The sequence below is a fragment of the Salvelinus namaycush genome, chromosome 30, assembly GCF_016432855.1.
Source record: "Salvelinus namaycush isolate Seneca chromosome 30, SaNama_1.0, whole genome shotgun sequence".
Classification (NCBI taxonomy): Eukaryota; Metazoa; Chordata; class Actinopteri; order Salmoniformes; family Salmonidae; genus Salvelinus; species Salvelinus namaycush.
In genome coordinates this window covers 7,648,271-7,669,566 of record NC_052336.1, presented here as the reverse complement: position 1 = coordinate 7,669,566, position 21,296 = coordinate 7,648,271, and the positions used below count along the sequence as shown (strand labels likewise).

The 21,296-nt window shown below is 43.6% G+C and overlaps 1 protein-coding gene across 7 annotated transcripts in view; it reads right to left on the bottom strand.

Moving 5' to 3' along the window:
• The window catches only part of LOC120024696 (transient receptor potential cation channel subfamily M member 7-like), an 80,729-nt gene that overhangs the window by 35,155 nt on the left and 24,278 nt on the right, over positions 1 to 21,296 (bottom strand). For 5 of the 7 annotated variants that reach the window (XR_005472928.1, XR_005472927.1, XM_038968940.1 and 2 more), the window contains exons 3-20: positions 17,470 to 17,508; positions 15,682 to 15,892; positions 14,468 to 14,681; positions 13,962 to 14,086; positions 13,469 to 13,640; positions 9,909 to 10,083; positions 9,668 to 9,791; positions 9,050 to 9,122; positions 5,850 to 5,950; positions 5,173 to 5,307; positions 4,854 to 4,964; positions 4,591 to 4,731; positions 4,278 to 4,412; positions 3,218 to 3,495; positions 2,667 to 2,895; positions 2,295 to 2,450; positions 1,696 to 1,839; positions 40 to 168 (exon numbers count right to left, since the gene is read on the bottom strand). Coding sequence is in view for 5 of the 7 variants with exons in the window: in XM_038968940.1 (XP_038824868.1) it covers positions 40 to 168; positions 1,696 to 1,839; positions 2,295 to 2,450; positions 2,667 to 2,895; positions 3,218 to 3,495; positions 4,278 to 4,412; positions 4,591 to 4,731; positions 4,854 to 4,964; positions 5,173 to 5,307; positions 5,850 to 5,950; positions 9,050 to 9,122; positions 9,668 to 9,791; positions 9,909 to 10,083; positions 13,469 to 13,640; positions 13,962 to 14,086; positions 14,468 to 14,681; positions 15,682 to 15,892; positions 17,470 to 17,508 (2,692 nt within the window). In the remaining 2 variants the exon portion in view is untranslated. Of the gene's footprint in view, positions 1 to 39; positions 169 to 1,695; positions 1,840 to 2,294; positions 2,451 to 2,666; positions 2,896 to 3,217; positions 3,496 to 3,671; positions 3,960 to 4,277; positions 4,413 to 4,590; positions 4,732 to 4,853; positions 4,965 to 5,172; positions 5,308 to 5,849; positions 5,951 to 9,049; positions 9,123 to 9,667; positions 9,792 to 9,908; positions 10,084 to 13,468; positions 13,641 to 13,961; positions 14,087 to 14,467; positions 14,682 to 15,681; positions 15,893 to 17,469; positions 17,509 to 21,296 lie in introns of those variants that run through there. The other 2 variants (XM_038968943.1, XM_038968945.1) reach the window with 2 other exon arrangements.

The following is a 21,296-nucleotide window of genomic DNA, read 5'->3' as shown; positions in this document are numbered from 1 at the left end:
AACATAAACATATTGATGCAGGGAGCAGCATTAGCGTACCTCTCGTATCTTCTCGATGGCGGAGGTGAATATGTAGAGGATGACCACCCACTCTTGAGGAGACGGAAACTCGGGCATCCGGACCAGAACGACAAACGAGTACAGCATCAGAAAGCCCAGGTACGCCAGCTATCCAGGGGAAAACACACACACACCTTTACACAGGCTATTATACAGACCCACTGAGTCAGTGGAGTCACATTTGTTTATTTTGCAATCTATAGCACACACTGTTGTACAACAGCACCACAGAGTGAAGTCTGCTTTGTGTTTGTTTTGGTATTGTAGTATTGTAGTATTGTGATACTGGTATTGTAGTATTGTGATACCAATATCGATACTGGTAACACACACGCACTCTAATACAGAAAGTACCAGGTAAGCGTAAAGCTGATTGAAAATGCTTCTTTATTGTTACTAAACCCTTGTCCAAGACAATGCACAGGGCCCATATTTAAAAAGTGTCCCCCCATCCATATAATCTTATTTAAAATCTATATCAACCCTTCTCAAACATTTTCTCAGAGACCCCCAGATATTCCATGTATTTGAACTATTCCAGAACTAGCACACCCGAATCAACTAGTTAACTTATCATCAAGCCCTCGACCAGGTAAAACCGGTGTGCTAGTTTAGGGCCGTCAGAGGAGAGGTTTGAAAAAGTCTGATCTGTAGGGGTCATTATGACCTAAAAGGCTAAACTGATCCTATATCAGCAGTCCTACTTTGTTCCTGCTTTGTGACATACCCCCAGGTCTTTTTAAAGGTGAACACTGTGAGCCTGACTAGTGAAGCATGAAGTGGAGGAACCACAGCATTTAACAACACCTCTCAGCCATTATACAGACCCACCCTAGACATCAGTCATTCTAACTATGGCCCGGGGGTTAGGTAGGGTGTGTGTGGCTGTTGGAGGGCCGTGACTAAACTGAGACTGATCAGTGCTGACTGAGGCAGGCAGGGTTATTATGTGGAAGCAGAGATCATGTGACAGACATGCAGTGAGAGCTGGATCATTGTGTGGCAGGCAGCATAATTATGTTGATGTTGATTGTGGGGCAGATAAGCATTGATCTGGGTACAGCAGCTATAGTTATGTTAAGGACTGTTCTACTGATGCTATCAGAACATGAAAATGAAGCCAGGGCACCTGGAAAAACCACCTGAGGGTATGTGTGTGTGTGTGTGTGTGTGTGTGTGTGTGTGTGTGTGTGTGTGTGTGTGTGTGTGTGTGTGTGTGTGTGAAGTATGCAGGGGGTGGGAGGTAGAGCTCTGGAAAAGTACACACACGCCCCAGCCTCCCTCTGTCCTCTCAACATGAACACGTTTCATGTCAGCCCTCACCGGTCTCAGAGTACACACACTGGGCGAGTTGTGCTCATTTTTAGACCGTTACATTACATTGCTTCGAACGGGAAATCTCCACCCACCCGGGACACAAAGCGATGCAAAACGAACTCATCCACACACACAGAGGATACAGGAAATATCCCACGAGGAGAAAGGAAACATCCCTTCCATTCAAGCTGCTTAGCGGCTCCACAGGGGAAACCTTGGTAGTCAGAACTCTGCTGTACCATTAAACATAGTAAGGCCCAGAGTGTCTGCTAGTCAGCTCACATGGAGGGGGTAGAGCCAGGGGTTAGGGCGTCATACCGTGTTGAACCAGAACTTGACGATGGGGGCGTGGTAGAAGGCGTAGAACTTCCTGGTTAGAGGAAGTCTTCGGGAGCGGACCTGTGTCTCCGCCTCATCCTTCACCTCCACGGTGTCATCCGCCTTCGCCTCCTGGAACACGTCCTGGAGAAGATTCATGTTTAATAACGCCTCTTTAATAGACTGTATAGACATGTATGCATATGTAGATGTCCATATATATACATGCAGACTGAAAACAGACCACAGCACCAGAAATTAAGAAACCATGAATTAACAGAACTGCAGTCCAACCCTCTCTCTCATATAGCTACCCCTCATAGCTAAACCCCAGGACCCTCATAGCTAAACCCCAGGACCATCATAGCTACCCCTCATAGCTAAACCCCAGGACCATCATAGCTAAACCCCAGGACCATCATAGCTACCCCTCATAGCTAAACCCCAGGACCAGCATAGCTACCCCTCATAGCTAAACCCAAGGATCATCAGAATACCAGTAGCACCAGTGTACTTGCCAGAACAGACACAGTAAGATAAGAAAATACAACATAAACTAAGATAACAGATGAGATGAACTCTGTCATATTGATTCTGACCATCTGTATGTTGTCGGTGGTGTTCTGGAAGTTGTGTTCGCTGTCCTCCATGGTCATCTGATGGGCGTCCTGACTCTGAGGGATGTGGGACATCTCTGCCTTTGTCTTGTACTCCAACAGGAGGATGGCAGGAGGCACCAGGATACTGAGGATCACCTAGAGATATATACATTATTATATTAATATTAGATTTTTTAAATGTATTTATTGTATATGTTTATTTATGTTTACTCAGGAGGGACCAGGATAATGAGAATCACCTGGAAAAACATAATACATCTATAATTACCATCCAAGCACAGAAACCTGTCGAACACTATTGCGTGTGTGTGTGTGTGTGTGTATATACACTGCATTGCTGGGCAGTGTCACCTTGTACCAGGAGTTCTTCCTCATGTTGAGTCGTCCCATCCACATGTCTGACAGCAGCAGCTGGGTACAGGTGTGAGCCACGAAGGGTCGTAACCGCGACGACACGGCCAGCTTCAGACAGGTGCTGTTACTCCAGTTCTTCAGTTCGTAGGTCAGCAGTTTCATCGCCATGGTTTCATCCTGTCTGAACGACTGCTCCAGGAGGTCCACTGCTAGGGTGCCAAATTCACTATGAAATAATAATCATCATCAAACCTACATTACTCCAGACATCATCCCTCTGAACATGACACACACATACCACGGTATCAAACTCACTGAAAACATCAAACATCAGTCACTTCACTCACAAAAATAGTCTGATACATTACATACTAATACTCAGTAATACTCATACTTCAAGTAGCCTTGAGTGTTAGTGACTACTAGTAGTAATGCATCATACTTGGAGTACTTAAAGTATTAGTATGTAATCTGTCACATATTATAGTAGTCTTGAGTATTAGTGAGGATTTTAGTGTCCTAGTTATTTGGTGTGTAATGTGTCATACTTGGAGTAGTCCTTGAGTTCCTGGGAGGTGTCGTCGACGACGTCACTCTTCTTGGCCTCATAGCCCATGGAGCGACAGAGTTTACAGGCCACCAGGGCCTTGGCCATGCTTTCCTCCCCATGCTGCCAGAAGAACAGAGACATCTTCTGCCTATTCATCAGGACGGCCCACATCAGCAGCTCATTGAACGGGTACGGGAACCTGCGCGTCTCCGGGTCGTCGATGTCAACTATCTCCTCCTTGGCTTTTTTCTTGGACTGGTCTGTCGCCGACTCCAACTAAGAGGGAGAGGAGTGGGTGTCAAGAGGGGGATTTGAATGTAATCTGATGGCTCAGTTCTGTGGGTTTGTATGGCTGATTGTGTGTGTGTGTGTGTGTGTGTGTGTGTGTGTGTGTGTGTGTGTGTGTGTGTGTGTGTGTGTGTGTGTGTGTGTGTGTACGTACACACCTTGGGTTTGTAGTGATTTGATTTATTTCATTCATGCTCGCAGTCAACAAGAATAATGCAGAATGCAGTTACATTCAGACAATAGTTCAAAAACAAGACACTACACTAAATAAAAAAGGTACCATCTTACAAGAAATTACAGTTTAAAGTGACACATTTTGTTATTAAAAAGTCTGGTGGCAGATGTCAATGGTAGAATTTTTCAGCCTATTTTTCCTTGCGTTGATGCTGGACAGTTGGTTCTGGTTGCGGAGGACTCTGCCAGTACTCTCCCCTTCTCTGTGGTAGGAGATCCTGTAGACAGTGGTCAGGTTGGTGCATGTCAGTGACCAATCTTACTGCTGCTTGCTTGCTCTCTCCATGGCTGTAGTGGTGGAAGGGTCAGTGGGATGTCTCTGTTTTTGTTATTATCTTGCTTGTCCTTTCCTGTACCCTATCCAGTGCAGAATCTTTGTGCAGCCTACCAGCAACACACTGGCATACTCCAGGCATGGTCGGATTACATTGGTATAGATTTCCACAAGGTCATCAGTGGACAGGCTGTTTCTTGCCATCACACAAGTCACAGTGTGTTCTCAAATATGACTCTTCATGTTGTGCGTGTGTGTGTACCTTGGGTTTGTATGGCTGTGCAGTCTTGATGAAGTGGTTGTGCCTGGTCTTCTCCTTCTTGTCGGCCTGGATACTGAACGACTCTTGGCTCTTCCTCAGGTGGGACCCAGGCCCTGCAGAGTGGCGACCTGACCTCTGGAGAGAGACAGAGAAAAAGATAGAGAACTGTTTACTTTCACCATTACTCTAAATGAATCAATCAGTGAAAGATCAAAATAACCTGTGTGAACAATGAGTTTAACCCTTGACCCTGAAGCAAACTAACGGTTTAACCTTTTATCTTCAACCCTCAACACTAACCGTTAACCCTTACCCTGCTGTTGCCATGGAGATTGTTGTAGATGATCCTGAAGCGTTTCCTGGTGTAGTTGCACCTGTAAGTCCCGCCCATCAGGTACTCTATCACCAGGCCAATGTCAATTAAGGTCATCTTGTAGTTTGGGGGGAGATTACCCTGGAAACAATTAGTCATAGTGAGCCATACTAATCAACAACACCATCATCATCATCAATTACTATTGTTCAAATTAATTCAAACGTTGACAATCAATGGTTGACAAGAAGTCAAAGACGTACCTGTTTGACATCCCTTACGAGGTTGAAGAGCGTGGGATTGGTAGGGGACTGTTTCTGGAACAGCAGAGACAGAGATAAACACGATGCCCAGCAGGACCATGGATAAACAGACTGTTTAGAAATGATTTGACAGAATACGAATCAAACGTTAGATTTGAGAGGTTGCAAGTGTGATGAGAACAGTAATGGTACCAGCATAGAGCCCTGTGGAGCCGTGTGTGTGTGTGTGTTACCGTGTTGTATAGCTCCTCTAGCCGTGTGTGTGTGTGTGTGTTACCGTGTTGTATAGCTCCTCCAGCCGTGTGTGTGTGTGTGTTACCGTGTTGTATAGCTCCTCCAGCCGTGTGATGGTAAGGAACCTGTGCATGCTAACTCCATTCTCAATCAGGAGCTTCACAAACTCCACACGGTCCATCACTAAGGCATCCAGCATGGCCTGCTCCAACGAACCCACCTGCGTGCACACACACACACACACACACACCTCTCAACAAGGATCCAACATTGACTGCACTAACAATGAATAAATACACCAGACCAGTTCAGACTAGTGAAAATAAACAGTCTACTGGCAGCCTTGCTGTAGTCTGTCCCTTGGCTCATATAGGACCACTGACTCTGGAGTGGCTAGCTTAGGAGATATTTGGGGTTTAAATTACATTTGTTCGTTTAGGCTGATACTGATGAACAGCACATTCATAATAGATGCAGTCTTGACAGACAGCCAGCCACATAAACAGAGAGAGCCAGCCAGCCAGCCAGAGACAGAGCCAAAGAGAGCCAGCCAGCCAGCCAGAGACAGAGCCAAAGAGAGCCAGCCAGAGACAGAGACAAAGAGAGCCAGCCAGCCAGCCAGAGATAGAGCCAAAGAGAGCCAGTCAGCCAGCCAGAGACAGAGCCAAAGAGAGCCAGCCATTCACATAAACAGAGAGAGCCAGCCAGACAGACAGAGACAGAGCCAAAGAGAGCCAGCCAGCCACACACAGATAGACGTACCAGTAGCTGCTGTCCGTAGACAAACACATGGTTCTTGGCGATGTCCACCCGGTCCCAGGCCAGAGTCAGAACCAGCTGGTCAAACGCAGACTCATTGGTGCCTGGAGGAGCAGCACACAAATCACATGTTATTGGTCACATGCGTCAAATACAACAGGTGTAGACTTTCCTGGAAAACGCTCACTTACGAGCCCGTTCCCAACAATGCAGAGATAAAAAGACAAATATTTGCTAAATAAAAAGGAAATAGTAACACAAACACATTAACAAGGCTGTATACGAGGAGTACCAGTACTGAGTCAATGTGCAGGGTTACCAGGTAGTTTGTAGTATGTACATGTGGATAGGGTTAGAAGTGACAAGGTAATCAGGATATATAATAAACAGAGTAGCAGCAGCGTAAGCACACACACATGCACAGCATATATATAACACACACACACAAACTAATTGCTAGGCAAAGCCACATGAATTGTGTGTTTCCTGTTGACTTAGCAGCAGGATTTAGAGAAGAGGGCCAGGGGGAGACAGTACAGAAACAACCATACAGAATAATACAGATGAATTACCATACTAAATCACCACTACTGTTTTACACAGAACCATATCCTAACATGGGATCCAATGTACACTCTAACCATCCATATAAACCCATGCATGAAGTCAGAGTTACACACCAAGTTAGTATTCTAGTGGATGAACGCTAAACAATCCCTCTCAGGGGGCTCCTGGCACATGTTTTCATATGGTTTGGGAGTGCCCATGGGTTTTACATTTCTGAAGTTGTGTTTCATCCGGCCTTTGTGACATAATGGGTAGAAATGTACCATGTTCCCCATCTCTTTTATTGTTAAATGATGACACTACTTTAGACCTATCTGTCAAACAGCGACATATTTGGCCTCACGTTGGCAGGCTCCTCATACTTTAAGCAGACAGCAGTGTCTGCCATCATTCATGGATATTATAAACATGGAAATATATGTAGGACTCATACATGGGCGAGTGAAAGAAACATATTTGCTCTTTCATCAACATATGACTCTGTAAAAAGACTGCTATTGTGAACCACTAATCTAACTTGGGTTGGGGAAGTCCTGTGGGTGGGTGTGGGATGGGAACTTTGTCTTGTTCGGTCTTGTCACTTGTTTCTCTGTCTATGTGTACCCGTTTGTGTACCTTATTAAAAATATAAATAAACACAGTCAAATACAACTACCATAGAGAGAGAATTTCCTACAGGACTTCCTTTTGGTAAAGTTTAAAGTTCAAGTCGTATTTTCAGGATGTAAATCCTGATGTGGGAGACAGGACATTTCCATATTTACTAACATGTCTCTGTAACCTTACGGTTCAACTGATATGTTTATGGAGGAAATCTTAATGTAACTGTCCAAAGAAAATCTCACATTTAACAGCTCAATCTGTTAACTCAAACCCAAATCATGTTGTTGACTTATACTCTTCCTATACTCATGTGACCAAAGCATAAATTACAGAAAAAAACACTTGAAAAACCCCACCTCAAAGTTGTATATCAAACAGACCGTTTCAAAAATGCTTGCCATTTCCTCATAGCGGACACGTCTCATATTTCCTCATAGAGGAGACTTCTCATTATCACAGAGATGGCTCATTAGCTGATGTGGCTAAATCAGCCATTTACACCCACACCATTCTGTTGTTGCTGTAAGCCCACACCATTCAAACACAGACAAGCTGCTTTTTAACATACATACAATTAATTATAGGTCATATTTCATAGAAATCTGGAAACACTGGACAGCTATTTTAAAGGTATTTCCATATGCTTGTGTATGTATCCTTTAGGGTCTAATGAGCTATTGAGGCCTTCTATTGAGGATGTGTTACTGGTTGACCAAGACTAATGCTGGTTTGACAGGCTTATATTTTCCTGCTGGCTGGGGATCTATTATGCTCAGTCAGAATGTCCTGAACTCTTGACTGACTGGACTGGTTCCTCTACTATGGGATCTACATAGCTGGTAGACAAGCTGCGTGGGGCGGACTTTGAACACATTCCTGCATTTGTCTGAACTTCTTATTCAATGACAGAAGACCACTGATAGATAGACATACACACATAACTACTGAATACACAGGGACAGACTAGTTCATGTGAATACCTATCCTTTCAGAGCTCTCTCTTGCCCTGTGTCTTAGAGCCAGATCGGATAGAATAGAATTAAGAAAAGTGAGAAGAGGACAGATTTATGTGTTGTGAGAATGGGGTCTCAGAGTATCTAGCAATAAGCCCCTCTGACACCCACAGGGAAACCCCAAAAGAGAGCAAGTGAGAGAGCGAGAGAAAGAGCACGAGAGAGAGCGGCAGGACAAGAGATAGCGAGAGAAACAGAGGACGAGAGAGAGATAGAGAGAGAGAGAGCAGGACGAGAGAGCTCAGGAGTAGAGGGAGAGAGCAGGACGAGAGAGAGCTCAGGAGTAGAGGGAGAGAGCTCAGGAGTAGAGGGAGAGAGCTCAGGAGTAGAGGGAGAGAGCTCAGGAGTAGAGGGAGAGAGCAGGACGAGAGAGAGCTCAGGAGTAGAGTGAGAGAGCAGGACGAGAGAGAGCTCAGGAGTAGAGGGAGAGAGCAGGACGAGAGAGAGCTCAGGAGTAGAGGGAGAGAGCAGGACGAGAGAGAGCTCAGGAGTAGGGGGAGAGAGCAGGACGAGAGAGAGCTCAGGAGTAGGGGGAGAGAGCAGGACGAGAGAGAGCTCAGGAGTAGAGGGAGAGAGCAGGACGAGAGAGAGCTCAGGAGTAGAGGGAGAGAGCAGGACGAGAGAGAGCCCAGGAGTAGAGGGAGAGAGCAGGACGAGAGAGAGCCCAGGAGTAGAGGGAGAGAGCTCAGGAGTAGAGGGAGAGAGCAGGACGAGAGAGAGCTCAGGAGTAGAGGGAGAGAGCAGGACGAGAGAGACAGACAGGGAGGGAGGAGAGAGTTGACTTCTCAAAACATATCTATAGTATCAGTTTTAAAATGAAAACATAAAAGTGAAAACTTTGGCTACACAACCCACTGTCTCGCCCTTCTGTTTTATTATTATGATCTTTTCATCTGCCCTCTCCCTTTCTCTAGGAGGTCAGAGGTCAGAGAGGAGTCATGGGCACAGATCTTCTGTCAGTCAAACAGCAGGACACTGAGATGAAGTTACCTATCACACACACACACACTACACACGCACCTTTCAGTAATGCCCTCAGTATGGCCACATCGATATCCTGGTGGTCCTCAGAGCCAATATGAAACACAGTGATCTGTCGTTCAGAGGAAGGAGAGAGGGTGAGAAAACCCACATGGTCATTAAAAAATCTAAACTAATGCAATACTTTCTGGTATTAATGAAAAACGATAAGCATTATCAGTATCATCCGTATCTTTATATTAAATCAGACTATGAACTGACGACACAGTACGCATTGTAGGATTCAGCTTTCTCTTAAAATTCATTCAGTATTTGTTAAGGATCCCCATTAGCTGTTGCCAAGGCAGCAGCTACTCATCCTGGGGTCCAGCAACATTAAGGCAGTTATATACAATTTGAAATATTACATGACATTACATTTCAGAACACTTTACCCAATACATTTAGTCCACTATCACATATTTACAAAACAACATCCATGTGTACGTGTGTGTCTTATGTGTATGTGTGTCTGTGTCTGTGTCTCTTCACAGTCCCCGCTGTTCCATAAGGTGTATTTTTATCTGTTTAAAAAAAAATCTGATTCTACTGCTTGCATCAAATACCTGATGTGGAATAGATGTCCATGTATTAACTGTGAGTTAACCATGTGTTTACCAGTTCTTTGCTCTTCATACATTCCATAAGGGTCTGGAAGAGGTGCAAAGCATCGCTGTGGCTGAAGTTGAACGTCTTTTTGATCGTAGCGATGATTTCCGTCTCCACACCGTCAGGTAGACCCCTGAAGGATTAAAGGAAGTTACATCCACGATCATTCCTCTAAGTAACGGTCCTAGCACAGAACCCTGTGGAACCCCATTATATGTGGTGCAATCTGTTAGAAGAATGTGTGTCTCACCCCCCCTCCTCAGTCTGTTTGTGGACGTAGGCCAGTATGTCAGCAGCACGCCCAGTCCCCTCACAGACCACCACAGGAACAGGGGGAGTCTCCTGAAGGTACTCCAACACCGTCAGAATTACGTTGGGACCCCCCTCAAATATCAGCGCTACCACAGGAACACCCTGACCAATTCCTGGGGGGGGAGGGAGAAAGAAGGACAGAGAAAGAGAGAGAGAAAGCCAGAAGATCACTAAATATGCTGTTAAGAACATTGGAAACATCTCAAATATCAACACTGTATGTTCATCTAGATGCTGTATTCTATTGGTCTCTGTTTGTGATGACAAAAGGAAAGCAGTAAAGGGTTACCAGAGAGACATGTGACAGGTCTTAAAGCTCCATTTTAAGAGGGTGTTTCAGCAGGTCAGCGGACTGCCACACCATAATAACAGTGGGTGTACATACTGTATGGGTGTCTGCCTAGGCTATTTTAATAATAGGGGATCTAAGGTTATTGTGATAATAGTCGGTCTCTGGTAACTGCCTCTGTCACACACTGGCACTTAGAAGCACCACACAGAGACAGAAAAGGCCAGGGGAGATACAGCAACTACAGTAGACACTGACTGATAGACTTCTTTTGCTAATCTTTATCAAGGGTGCCAATAATTTTGGACCTGACCATTATTCTTAGACATGGCCTTCAGGTGTTAAAGTACTCTCAACACACAGCCACCTGCCTGTGGTGGAAAAAATAATTATAAAACGTTACGTTTGGATCCTGGATGCTAATTGGTTGATAGTCATTAGTTATTTACGATAATCCACAGGTAATGCTTGTTAACAGTGCTATTTGAATTATCACTGCGCATTGACTGTCCCACAGCCCAGCCAGGCAATTCCAAAACTTTCTCTCTACCGGAAACAGCATCTTGACATTATTTCCCCATGTTTCTAGCCTAGCATTTGGTTTGCAACAGTGGGGGTTTGTCTAAACCCTGCAGTCTGCCTCTCTGATCTCTGCAACAATGTTGGAATGCAACCTTCAGCGTGTAGAATGAGAATGAACGTGTCCGGACGAGACAGACAGCTTCTCTGAGCCAGGGGAATTCATGCAGGCCCAGTCCTGGCCGTTCTGCCGCCGTAGGCGAGAAAAAATGACCGCCCTCCTCCTACCCCAGAAAAACTAGAATAGTGTAGCCTACAGCGACGGCCCACAATGCAATTTTATGAATGCCCATCCATGTACTACTGTTTGTAAAACAGGTAGTTGCATTGGTTTATTAGCCTAATCCTGATTCCTGACCAAGGTTTAAGACTAATCATTTTGTCTATTTAAGATCTGCATATGAGATACCGAAGATTATCAGGAGTTATGAGTCCATTTTCAGTGAGAATCCATGTGTTTACACAGCCGGAAATGCAGAACTATTTTCTTCTTTGCTGTGATCAGCTCGTAATTTTTTTTTGACAAATAGGCCTAAAATTGATTCATGACAATTTAGCCCACGGAGTGAAACTCCCGGACAGCAGTCGTGAGTAGCCTAATTTAATTCCATATTGTCCATTTTATTTGGACCCATCCTGGTTTTAGGATATTGAATTGCATTTTTATTTAATAGGGCTATTTGGTCAAAGAGACGTGCTTGATGTAAAAAAAAGTGTCTGTCTCATAACATTGTCATAAATATGGTCTCCAGTCCGTAGGCAACAGAAAAACCACAGGTTACTACTCGCTCTACTATAGGCTACATGATTAATGTTGTGACTTGAGTGTTGGTGGAGCGCCGCAGCTCATCTCCAACAGCACCCTGGAGAGGCATGCTGGGAATGGACAAGCTAAATATTTTGCAACCCTGACTTTGGCAAAGTGGGCACTCCTTATCATGGGGTGGTATCAGCGCTCACCTAAAACAGCCCGTATGCCATTGGGCGAGATACGTTTTCATTGTTTTGGGCAGAATTATGTGAGGCGTTATGTGTTGTTGGAGGTGCGTCTTGGTCAGTTTAGCTCCTAAAATGCCGCCCTCGTCAATCTGCCGCCCTAATCCTGCCTAATGGGCGGGCCGGCCCTGTTCATGCATCAGCATTATTATTATGGATATATCCAAAGAAATGGCAATAGAAACAAAAGGTGAAACAAACAAACATGTAGCTAGTTTGCTGTCATTCCAGCTGCTTGGTGTGATTGTGTTAGCTTTAGTTGCTTAGCTAGAAAAGGAAATATTGCTAGCCTGCATAGTAACCTTTATCAATTAGAACGGACGACCAGTCCAATTGGCAAGCTAATGTGCCAATAAAACAAACAAAATGTGCTTTTGGCAAGCAACCACATAAATAGAACACACAACTGGGGTTTGTCCAGACACTATCATTGGGTGGAAAGATTAATAAAATTTATTTACTAATTTTTTTGTTTTATGAAAACATGTTAATCTTTTTAAAAAAAAAATTATATGTTAGTAATCATTTTATATAAGCAATAAGGCACTCAAACCTGTAGATTATCATGAATAACAGACTCAAACCTGTAGATTATCATGAATAACAGACTCAAACCTGTAGATTATCATGAATAACAGACGCAAACCTGTAGATTATCATGAATAACACACTCAAACCTGTAGATTATCATGAATAACAGACGCAAACCTGTAGATTATCATGAATAACAGACGCAAACCTGTAGATTATCATGAATAACACACTCAAACCTGTAGATTATCATGAATAACAGACTCAAACCTGTAGATTATCATGAATAACAGACTCAAACCTGTAGATTATCATGAATAACAGACTCAAACCTGTAGATTATCATGAATAACAGACTCAAACCTGTAGATTATCATGAATAACATACTCAAACCTGTAGATTATCATGAATAACAGACTCAAACCTGTAGATTATCATGAATAACACACTCAAACCTGTAGATTATCATGAATAACAGACTCAAACCTGTAGATTATCATGAATAACAGACTCAAACCTGTAGATTATCATGAATAACAGACTCAAACCTGTAGATTATCATGAATAACAGACTCAAACCTGTAGATTATCATGAATAACAGACTCAAACCTGTAGATTATCATGAATAACAGACTCAAACCTGTAGATTATCATGAATAACAGACGCAAACCTGTAGATTATCATGAATAACACACTCAAACCTGTAGATTATCATGAATAACACACTCAAACCTGTAGATTATCATGAATAACACACTCAAGGGTTGTTTCCCGGCACTCCGCTTCCCACTGTGTTTAAGAACAGCCCAAAATTGTGTGTAATTCACTATAATCCACGATTCTCATGCCTTATTGCTAAAGTATCCTCTGCAGTTTGATGTGTTTATCATGTGTGTGTGTCTCTTACGTGCGTGTATCCTCTGCAGTTTAATGTGTTTATCGTGTGTGTGTGTCTCTTTCGTGCGTGTATCCTCTGCAGTTTGATGTGTTTATCGTGTGTGTGTGTGTGTGTGTGTGTGTGTGTGTGTGTGTGTGTGTCTCTTACGTGCGTGTATCCTCTGCAGTTTAATGTGTTTATCGTGTGTGTGTGTGTCTCTTACGTGCGTGTATCCTCTGCAGTTTGATGTGTTTTTCCAGCTCGCGGCGTAGTTCGACCTCAGCTCCGTACTTCCCCACCGTCCCATCATCCACCAGTAGGAAGTGGGAGTGGAGGTTGTTCAACACATTGAGCTTGGATAGGGGGTTCAGCAACGTCTGGTAGGGGGCTACAACCTGGAACATACGCACACACACTTTACTCTGACTGGACAGCAGATATTTTTGACCACTTAAAATAAATACTGGGTAAATAAGTATTGTGATGTGCTTGTTTGTGTGTGGGGGTTTTTGGTTTCACTATCCAGAAGTCCTCACAAGGATAGTAAAACAAGGAAAATGACATTTCTCCGGTCCCCACGGGGAAAAAGGCTATTTTAGGTTTAAGAGTTAGGTTTAGAGGTTAAGGTTAGGGAAAATAGGATTTTAATCAATTGTTTGGTCCCCACAAGGATAGTAAAAAACAAACTTTTGTGTGTGTGAGTGTGTGTTCCTCACGTCTCTCCCGATGAGGTCATTGCGGTTCTCAATGACGCCCCAGGGAGCGACTCCAATTGTACAGATCTTCCTTGACGATCTAGAACAGTGTTCCTTCAACGCATCACCCACATGTTTGGCAACACCTGGAGGTCAGGGGTTAAAATACAACCAATCAACACCAAGCAAAACAGACTAGTGTAGTTGTCAGGACAACCAACTCTGCTGTAGCTGAGTGTTACTATCAGGACCAGTCAGAATAAACACCAGTCTGGTTAATTAACCCACTAAGTAATCAGTTAAACACTGTCATTAAGTAAGGAGTCAAACATTATCATTAGGTCTCCATAATGAGTTAAACACAGTATATAGGTTCCAGTAGTGCTGGGATGGAGAAACACAACTCTGCTAAGACAGAACACCCGACTTGTGTGTCTTTTACCTAATAAGAACAGTAAGTCACTGTGTGTGAGAGAGTTTGCGCGAATCTGTGCGTATGTACGTTTTTCTATGCCCGTGTGTATCACCTGTGTTAACCCCTCCTGTCAGTATCCATGCCCCGGTGGTGACAGCCGCTTTGATCAGGCCCTTCCCCACCACCTGTTTGATTCGGGGGTGCAGGTCAAAGTTCTGGATGCCTCCGTGGACAGAGATGAGGATCTTAGGAAGCTCCATCTGCCACTCATTCAGCATCAGCCTCAGGATGCTCTCTGGCCTGCTGTCATGGGACAGACGCACATACTGGGGACAGGAGAGGAGTGGAGAGGAGGGGAGGAAAGGAGAGATTGGAGGGTTTGAACTTCTCATGTACAAACTTCATGTTGCAGTCCTTTCAAAATACACCCATCTTTAATTTGAAGTTTGAACTCGAGCTTAACATTCTTAATGATGTTCCAATGTCAACACTTGGGTCTTTGAGGGTCGATTTCCCGGACCTACACGGACATGCTTGATACATCATCACCATTAAATGTGTCAATCTGGGCCATGGAAAGCGGTCCTGAACGTACAGTGAAGGATATTCTCAGTCTCACAACCCCTTCACTTGTTCCAAGGCATAATAAACCTGTAGTTTTAAGAGGGGGATTTGCCCGTATTACAGTCACTGCTGTTTCTAAACTATTACACTAAATGGCGTTGTGATTATATTCACCTACTTCATGTAGAATAACCACAATAATAACCACTTATTTTAGCCCAAAAGGGATGGAGGTGACTCATCAAAAACATTGCATATGTTTTGCAAGGAATACACAGGCCTAAGTAAGTAAGTTAGTCTGAGGTAAAAGTGTTTTGCTAGGTGGTGTATAGGTGTCTGCATCCCAAATGGCACCCTTTTACCTACATAGTGCACTACTTTTGACCAGAGCCCAATGGGCCATGGTCAAATGTAGGGCACTATATAGGGAATAGGATGCCATTTGGGACTCACCCGCTGGCTATGGAGGCAGACTAGACAGGCTAGGCTGCTCAGCTCAGGGAAGAGTATCCAGAATGCTAGGCCAGGCCAGGTCAAAGGATGTCTTATAATGTATACCTTGGAGCTGGTTTGCCAGCCAGATTAAACCTACTAAGTAGCCAAATATGTGGCGATGGCCGGAGACACAATGTGACTGAGACACTGGTTTGATTTGTTGTGCTAAGCGCTTAGAGAGTGTCTGTCTCTGTGAGGTCCACCATGGAGATGTGAGAGTGTGTACGTGTGTACGTGTGTGTGTGTGTAAGCTTCTCTCCACCCTACCTTGGCTCTGTAAGAGTGCGACCCTCCCTGGAAGTTAACGATGCCGTAAGCGTCTGTAGGGCTCTCCTGTGTGTGTTTGTCCACAGCCCACTCCTCCAACTCCGGCTGCACTCCACCCTCTGCCCCCCCACCCAAGTTCATGTCTGAGTACTTCATGGCCAGGCTGGCTGTAAACCCAGCATGCTGCCGTACCAGCCGACCACAGCAGCATCTAGAGGAAGGGGGGGGACACCGAGATAAATATTATTTTACACACAGACACATCAGAGCCTCATATGAATCATCAGCTTTACCCCTCTACATTTCTATACAGTGACACACACACAGGGCAGTCTGGGTCCTGCTTTCCCATACACCCTCTCTCAGAGGGATGATGTGTTCCTCCTGACACACAAAGCCTGGAAGGTAATGGTTTCTTTTCAGGACCGGGGTGTAGTACTGTACTATATACAGTACTATATAAAGTGGAGTACTATATACACAATACTATACAGTGGAGTATTATATACAGTGGAGTACTATATACACCGTAATATACAGTGGGGTACTATATACAGTACAGTGGAGGCTCCTTAGAGGAGGAAGGGGAGGACCATCCTCAGTGAATAAAATAAATAATAGTAATGTTATCCTTTTTAGATAAAACTATACTAAATATATTCACGTGTCACAAAATAATTGATTAAAACACACTGTTTTGCGATGAAGGTCTACAGTAGCCTCAGCAGCACTCTGTAGTGTAGCACCATGGTGTAGCCGGAGGACAGCTAGTTTCCGTCCTCCTCTGAGTACATTGACTTCAATACAAAACCTAGGATTCTCAAGGTTCTCACTCCCTTCCATAGACTTACACAGTAATTATGACAACTTCCAGAGGACTATGTTGACTGACGTTGGCTAATATGGTGACAACGACGTAGGCTATGTGTAGAGGTTAGCGGTTATGATATAAAGGTTTGGCATGGAAAGGTTTTTTCGCCTGGTCACAGACAGCTGATGTGTTGTGCACTGAAGCCCACAAATGAAGGGAAAAGGTAAGCGGAAGAAAGCGCATAGATTTGAGAAGGAATTAACGAGCAAAGTGATCATGCTATTTGTATGTGGCTGCTATGAAAGTGAACTGTATTTGCGTGTGATCAGGGGTGTATTCATTCCGCCGAAAAACTTTCTTAAACTGGAGCAAACGTAACGGGGATACACATACATTAATTTGTCCAATAGAAACTCTCGTTTGCAACTATTGGACTAATGATTACAGTTACACACTAGATCAGCTAGATGCAGGCAAGATTGTGCAAGGCGGTATTGAATGAGACACTGTGTGTCACCTTGATTACTCAAATTTTTCTCTCGACCTGTTGTACATTGTAAACTTTCATTCATAAGATAGGTTGTAACAACCTCATGATGGGTATAGGGACAATTTGAGTATCATGTAGTAACCTAAACTATGTTACATTGAGTTGGGTGAATGGCATATGAATGACAGTCATCAAATATGCTGTAACAGAAATAACGGCATGCTCATAAAAATATTGTAAAAATCGTCCTTCCTCATCTTAAAACGACACCGACCGCCACTGATACAGTACTATATACAGTGAAGAACCATAGGCGTGGAGTGCAATAGACTAGGCTACACTTCCACACAGAACTTTAATACCAGTTATTGTTTATGTCAGTACAGTATTTTAGAAGAGGTTGGTTGAATTGAGGAGGTCCCAGGGTCTTGAGTCAAGGACTGGGCTCATGTCTGTCTGAGAGACCAGAATAGGGCCAAAGACTCACCTCACCAACTGCTGGCAGATCTGACATCCTGGAAGGCATCTGAAACAACATCAACAAACATCTTCACATTAGAGTATGAAGTAAAATATAAGTATTATACATACACTACCGTTCAAAAGTTTTAGAACACCTACTCATTCAAAAGGTTTTTCTTTATTTTTACTATTTTCTACTATATTGTAGAATAATAGTGATGACATCAAAACTATGAAATAACACATGGAATCATGTAGAAACCAAAAAAGTGTTGAACAAATAAACATTTATTTTAGATTTGAGATTCTTCAAAGTAGCCACCCTTTGCCTTGATGACAGCTTTGCACACTCTTGGCATTCTCTCAACCAGCTTCATGAGGTAGTTACCCGGAATGCATTTCAATTAACAGGTGTGCCTTTTTAAAAGTTAATTTGTGTAATTTCTTTCCTTCTGATTGGCTCAAACGCATTAAGTTGTGTTGTGACAAGGTAGGGGGGGTATACAGAAGATAGCCCTATTTGGTAAAAGACCAAGTCCATATTATGGCAGAACAGCTCAAATAAACAAAAGAGAAACGACAGTCCATCATTACTTTAAGACCTTAAAATGTTCAGTATTAACTGACCTTCATACTGAACATTTTAAGAACTTTGAAAGTTTCTTCAAGTGCAGTCGCAAAAACCATCAAGCGCTATGATGAAACTGGCTCTCATGAGGACCGCCACAGGAAAGGAAGACCCAGAGTTATTTCTGCTGCAGAGGATAAGTTCATTCGAGTTACCAGCCTCAGAAATTGCGGCTCAAATAAATGCTTCAGAGTTCCAGTCACAGACACATCTCAACATCAACTGTTCATAGGAGACTGTGTGAATCAGGCCTCCATGTTCGAATTGCTGCAAAGAAACCACTACTAAAGGACACCAATAAGAAGAAGAGACTTGCTTGGGCCAAGAAACCTGAGCAAATGGACATTAGACCAGTGGAAATCTGTCCTTTGGTCTGATGAGTCCAAATTGGAGACTTTTGGTTCCAACCGCTGCGTCTTTGTGAGACGCGGTGTGGGTGAACAGATGATCTCCGCATGTGTATTTCCCACCGTAAAGCATGGAGGAGGAGGTGTGATGGTGCTTTGCTGGTGACACTGTCTGTGATTTATTTAGAATTCAAGGCATACTTAACCGACATGGCTATCACAGCGATACGCCATCCCATCTGGTTTGGGCTTAGTGGGACTGTCATTTGATTTTCTACAGGACAATGACAACACACCTGCAGGTTGTGTAAGGGCTATTTGACCAAGAAGGAGAGTGATGGAGTGCTGCATCAGATGACCTGGACTCCGCAAATCACCCGACCTCAACCCAATTGAGATGGTTTGGGATGAGTTGGACTGCAGAGTGAAGGAAAAGCAGCCAACAAGTGCTCAGCATATGTGGGAACTCCTTCAAGACTGTTGGAAAAGCATTCCAGGTGAAGTTGGAAAAGCATTACAGGTGAAGCTGGTTAAGAGAACGTCAAGAGTGTGCAAAGCTGTCATCAAGGCAAAGAGTGGCTATTTGAAGAATCTCAAATCTCAAATATATTTTGATTTGTTAAACACTTTTTTGGTTACTACATGATCCCATATGTGTTATTTCATAGTTTTTATGTCTTCACTATTATTCTACAATGTAGAAAATAGTAAAAAATAATATAAAAAAGAGTGGAGGCTGTAATAACAGCTTTCCACTAGATGTTGGAACATTACTGAGCGGACTTGCTTCCATTCAGCCACAAGAGCATTTGTGAGGTCAGGCATTGATGTTGGGCGATTAGGCCTGTCTTGCAGTCTGCGTTTCAATTCATCCCAAAGGTTTTCGATTGGGTTGAGGTCAGGGCTCAGTGCAGGCCAGTCAAGTTCTTCCATACCGATCTCTACAAACCATTTCTGTTTGGACCTCGCTTTGTGCCATAAAGTTGGAAGCAAAGAATTGTGTAGAATGTCATTGTATGTTTTAGCGTTAAGATTTCTGTTCACTGGAACTAAGGGGCCTAGCCCGAACAATGAAAAACAACCCCAGACCATTATTCCTCCTCCACTAAACTTTAGTTGGCACTATGCATTGGGGCAGGTAACGTTCCTGGCATCCGCCAAACCCAGCTTTGTCCGTGGGACTGCTAGATAGTCAAGCGTGATTCATCACTCCAGAGAACGCGTTTCCACTGCTCCAGAGTCCAATGGTGGCGAACTTCACACCACTCCTGCCGATGCTTGGCATTGCGCATGGTGATCTTAGGCTTGTGTGCTGCTGCTCGACCATGGAAATCCGACTTACAGTCCTTGTGCTGACGTTGCTTCCAGAGGCAGTTTGGAACTCGGTAGGGAGTGTTGCAACAGAGGACAGATGATTTTTACACGCTACGGTGGTCCCGTTCTGTGAGCTTGTGTGGCCTACCACTTCGCGGCTAAGCTGTTTTTGCTCCTAGATGTTTCCACTTCACAATAACAGCACTTACAGTTGAATGGGGCAGCTCTAGCAGGGCAGAAATTTGACTAACTGACTTGTTGGAAAGGTGGCATCCTATGACGGTGCCATGTTGAAAGTCACTGAGCTCTTCAATAAGGCATTCTACTGACAGTGTTTGTCTATGGAGATTGCATGGCTGTGTGCTCGATTTTAGACACCCGTCAGCAACGGGTGTAGCTGAAATAGCCAAATCCACTCATTTGAAAGGGTGTCCACATACCTTTGCATATGTAGTTTAGCTGTAACCTGGCCTTATAAAATAAGAGAGATGAACCCAGACAACAGTTTCTATCTAGTCTTGTTTGAAGACACGTTCATCATGTACCCGTTGTTAGCCCATCTCGGGGTTGTACTTCACAGGAAGCAGTAGTGTTGTTAGTATGATCAATAAGTAAACCAGCTAGCATTGATTGAGTAACACTCACACCGATATATAAATCAAATCAAAGTGTATTTGTCACGTGCGCCGAATACAACATGTGTAGACCTTACAGTGAAATTCTACTTACAGGCTCTAACCAATAGTGCAAAAAGGTATTAGGTGAACAATAGGTAAGTAAATAAATAAAACAACAGTAAAAAGACAGGCTATATACAGTAGCGAGGCTATAAAAGTAGCGAGGCTACATACAGACACCGGTTAGTCGGGCTGATTGAGGTAGTATGTACATGTATATATGGTTAAAGTGACTTTGCATATATGAACAGAGAATAGCAGTAGCGTAAAAGAGGTGTTGGCGGGTGGTGGGACACAATGCAGATAGCCTGGTTAGCCAATGTGCAGGAGGACTGGTTGGTCGGGCCAACTGAGACTCGTCTAGTTTATGCAGAAAGCTGATATTGGATATGATCTCCACCGAGTTAGGAATGATCTTCAAAAGTGCCTAAAGTTGGTGGATTTGGTGCCTCAGGGGGAAATTCAGGAAGACGTTAGATGGCCTTTTTACTGAAGAAAGTGTTTGGTTCATGTGTTTGTGCTCTGCTTTTCGTGTTTTGTGTAATTGATGTGTATATAGACACAGTGCCTTCGGAAAGCAATCAGACCCCTTCACTTTTTCCACATGTTGTTACGTTACAGCCCTTATTTTAAAAGGGATTAAATAAATAAAACATCCTCAGCAATCTACACACAATACCCCATAGTGACAAAGCGGAAACAGATAACATTTTTGCAAATGTATAAAAAATAAAAACAAATTCCTTATTTACATAAGTATTCAGACCATTTGCTATGACACTCGAAATTGAGCTCAGGTGCATCCTGTTTCCATTGATCATCCTTGTTTCTACAACTTGAGTCCACCTGTGGTAAATTCAATTGATTGGACATGATTTGGAAAGGC